The following is a 3,396-nucleotide window of genomic DNA, read 5'->3' as shown; positions in this document are numbered from 1 at the left end:
AGGCTACTACATAACTGAGGGTAAGACTAGGGAGGTTGTAATAGAAAAGAGAGTACAGTGAAAATCACTTACCTGAGGCCCAGATAAGTATGGCCATTTAGAGTTTCTGTTAGAAAGTATTTCTGAATGGAGATGGCTAAGAAGGAAGACTGAGAGTGTCCATAGGAAAAAGATGATCCAGGTCCACACTAAGAGGCAAAATATCCTTCTTTTACAGTCTTAATGCTGGTTAAAAGTCCAAAATCTCTTTTGAGACTCAAGGCAATGTCTTACTTGCACACCCCTATAAAAATCAAAAGTACTTGAAGACTGAGCTGCCATGTCAGGGGCTGTCCTGATGTGAACTCAGTGGCTGGTTCTTTGATCATCTACCCCTGAGGGGGGCAGGCAGCCTTCCCAGGCCACAGAGGAAAACAATGCAGCCAGTCCTGATGAGGCCTGATAGACTAGGGTCAGATGGAGGGGGAGGAAGACCTCTTCTATCAGTGGACTGAGAGAGGGGCATGGGAGGAGAAGAGAGAGGGAGGGTAAGATTGGGAGGGGACAAGAGATGGGGCTACAGCTGGGATATAAAATGAATAAATTGTAATGAATTAAAAAAATGTTAAATGCTGGGGGAAAAAAGAAAGAAAGAAAAAAATCAAAATTACTTCCAACATACAATTCATATAATATGTTTTACCATTCCAAAAGAGAGTAATCTGAGAATAGTGAGGAAATGCTGGACCAAAGCAACATTAAAACCCAGGAGGTAAAACTGCAAGTCTTCTACCTTCATTAGCAATGTTAAAGGGCTTAGATGGCTCTGTCCTTCCTGTTTTTCTGTCCATAATACACTCCTTTCACTTGTGCTGGTTCTATGCCTTGTATGTAGAATTTTTTAGCAGATACTTTATGGCTCTGGCACTTTCAAATGTTTTGGGTTCTCCAATGCTTACCTCCATAGCTTCATAAAGTGGTCCTTCAGGGCCTCATGCTCTTTCATAGCCTTCATGCAGACTACTCTGCCACAAATTCTCAGGCCACAGCCACTCTATTTAACATTAGAGGAAGATTCTACAACTCTTCTGTAGACCAGGCTGGCCATGGGTTTTTTTGGTTGTATCTCTCCCTTTACTTCATTGTAGATTGGATTCTGCCCTATCTCTTTATCTCTTTCAGCATAAACCTGGGCTCCAACAATAAGTCTCCTGGTTTTTTCTATTCTTTACACTGTACTTTTTAAATTTCTTTTTGCCCTGCTTGCTTTTTCATTGTAGACTTGTTTATCAGTGATTACTAATAACCATGCAACAGAGTCAATATTAGGCTATCTTAAAATTTCTTTTGCTGTAGACTTTAGTGCATTGCTTTTCAACTTAGCATCAAACAAATTCTTATGATAAGGACAAAAGGTAGGCACATCCTTTGCCAAATATAGCACAAGATTAGTACCTAGCCCAGTTGTTAATAGTGTTCCCCTCTGAAAGCTCTCAAGCCGGGAGTCTACAGTCAACATAGATGTTAGCATTACTGTCTTCCAGGTTCCTACTAAAATGGGCCATTCAGCCCTGCTTACAACATTCAACCACTTTCCTAGCCCAAGCCCCAAAGTCTTGCATATTCTTCCAAAAAGCCACATTATCAGGTCTTTGACAGCAATAGCCCACTTCTTGGAACCAACTTCTGTCTTTCTTTTCTACTTTATAATTAAACACCATGACCAAAGCAACTTATGAAAGAAAGTATACAATTGCTTTATGGTCACAGAGGGTTGGCAGAGCAAAGGAATGATGCCAAGAACAGCTCAGCGATCTTCTCTTCATCTGAGAGTAGGAAGCAGAGAGAGGAAATGCTAGTAATGACATCAATATTTTGAAATCTTAAAGTCCATCCCTAGTGTCATACCTCATCCTATAATACCAGACTTCCTAATTATTCCAAGACATATCCACCAACTGGGGACAAAGTTATCAAACATATGAACCTATGAGGGCTGATCTCATCCAAACATCTATAACAAGAATACCAGGATTCAATGATCATTCCCTCTTGACAACTTTGCTTAAAGATTCCTAACTTTTAGTGATGGCAGAAGTAAATAGATCTTTTACCAAAACACAAAACAGAAAATAAGGGTCTAGTCTGGAGTTCATATTCACTGCTAATCATGGAAATATGCAGAATTATTAATTTTAAGCAGCATAAAATAATTAAAGGATTTTTCCCTCTTAAAAAAACACTCAAAGGGCTTTATCCTAATTAACATGTATTCCCTAAGTTCCAGAGCTGCCATCCAAGCCTAACAGATTACTACATCACTAAGGGTGTATCTTCACATCTTCTTTGAAGATCTTCTTTGAAGCATCTGTTGTAGAGACAGTCATCTTTAACTTTTAACATCATATCATCTTTTAACAATAACTATCACCATCATTTAATTATCGCTTCTGGTCTCCTTGGCCTCAGTGACAAAAGCAAGATGACGAAAGGAACGTCATCCTTTGAAAAGCATCACAATAAGACACTCGTGTTGTGCTGCCCCTGTGGCTCTAAGGCCTACCACCTTCATAAGCCAACCCGTGGCTACCCTGCCAACCACAACAGGAAGTGTAACTGGAGTGCCAAGGCTAAGAGTCGAAATGCTAGTGGGACTGGTCGGGTGAGGCACCTAAAAATTGTCTATCACAGATTCAGGCATGGATTCTGTGAAGGAACATCACCCAAGAGGGCAGCTGTTGCAGCATCCAGTTCATCTTGAGGATTTCAATCAGTCATAAAATAAATGCTCTGGTTTCAAAGAAAAATAAAACATTTAATTATCATCTTTTAACAGTAATACAAGTACAGCCACAGTTCTGTGGGTTCCTCACTGGTTCCAAGTATTCTCTTTTCTTTACAGAAAAGGGGAAATATTATTTAGTTGAAGCTTTTCATCTCAAGTCAGTTGGGACTAATTAGCTAAAGAGGGCGAGTGATACTGCTTCATTGACTCATAGAATTTACAAAATGTCTCACTGAAACATGATTCCTGGAAGGAATTTACAGAAATTTTTGAATAAAATAGGAATTAAATGGTATCCTTACCCCCTTACAGTGCCAGGAAGGGGAGCACCCAGAATTGGTGTGGCCAACACGAATCTTAAATGGCATTCCTATATCCCCAATCGTGAGCTAGAAAAGAGTCAAGAAAACATGTTATACTTTTTAATATAGCTCATACAAGAACATTGCACACTGATAAAGAGATCAATTCATAAAGACAACAGAATGACAAACACACACACCAATAACAGAGACAAACACACAAAGCCGAAAACGTAGTGCCATCAATGCTGAGAACATGCTGTATCTCTAAGGTACATACTCATCCCAACAAAGCAAGATTTTAGAAGATCATATAATGAAACACAACGT

General features: G+C 39.4%; 1 protein-coding gene across 1 annotated transcript; it reads left to right on the top strand.

Annotated features, from left to right (window-relative positions):
• The first annotated feature begins 2,461 nt into the window (after positions 1 to 2,461).
• Positions 2,462 to 2,780, top strand: LOC129673571 (60S ribosomal protein L37-like). Its single transcript, XM_055603428.1, has one exon. The coding sequence runs from the start codon at positions 2,462 to 2,464 to the stop codon at positions 2,738 to 2,740; it is 279 nt and encodes a 92-aa protein (XP_055459403.1). The 3' UTR covers positions 2,741 to 2,780.
• Positions 2,781 to 3,396: the final 616 nt, after the last annotated feature.

Source organism: Psammomys obesus, unplaced genomic scaffold (genome assembly GCF_907164565.1).
Source record: "Psammomys obesus unplaced genomic scaffold, mPsaObe1.curated_primary_1811, whole genome shotgun sequence".
Taxonomy (NCBI): Eukaryota; Metazoa; Chordata; class Mammalia; order Rodentia; family Muridae; genus Psammomys; species Psammomys obesus.
This window is presented reverse-complemented; position numbering and strand designations above follow the sequence as displayed.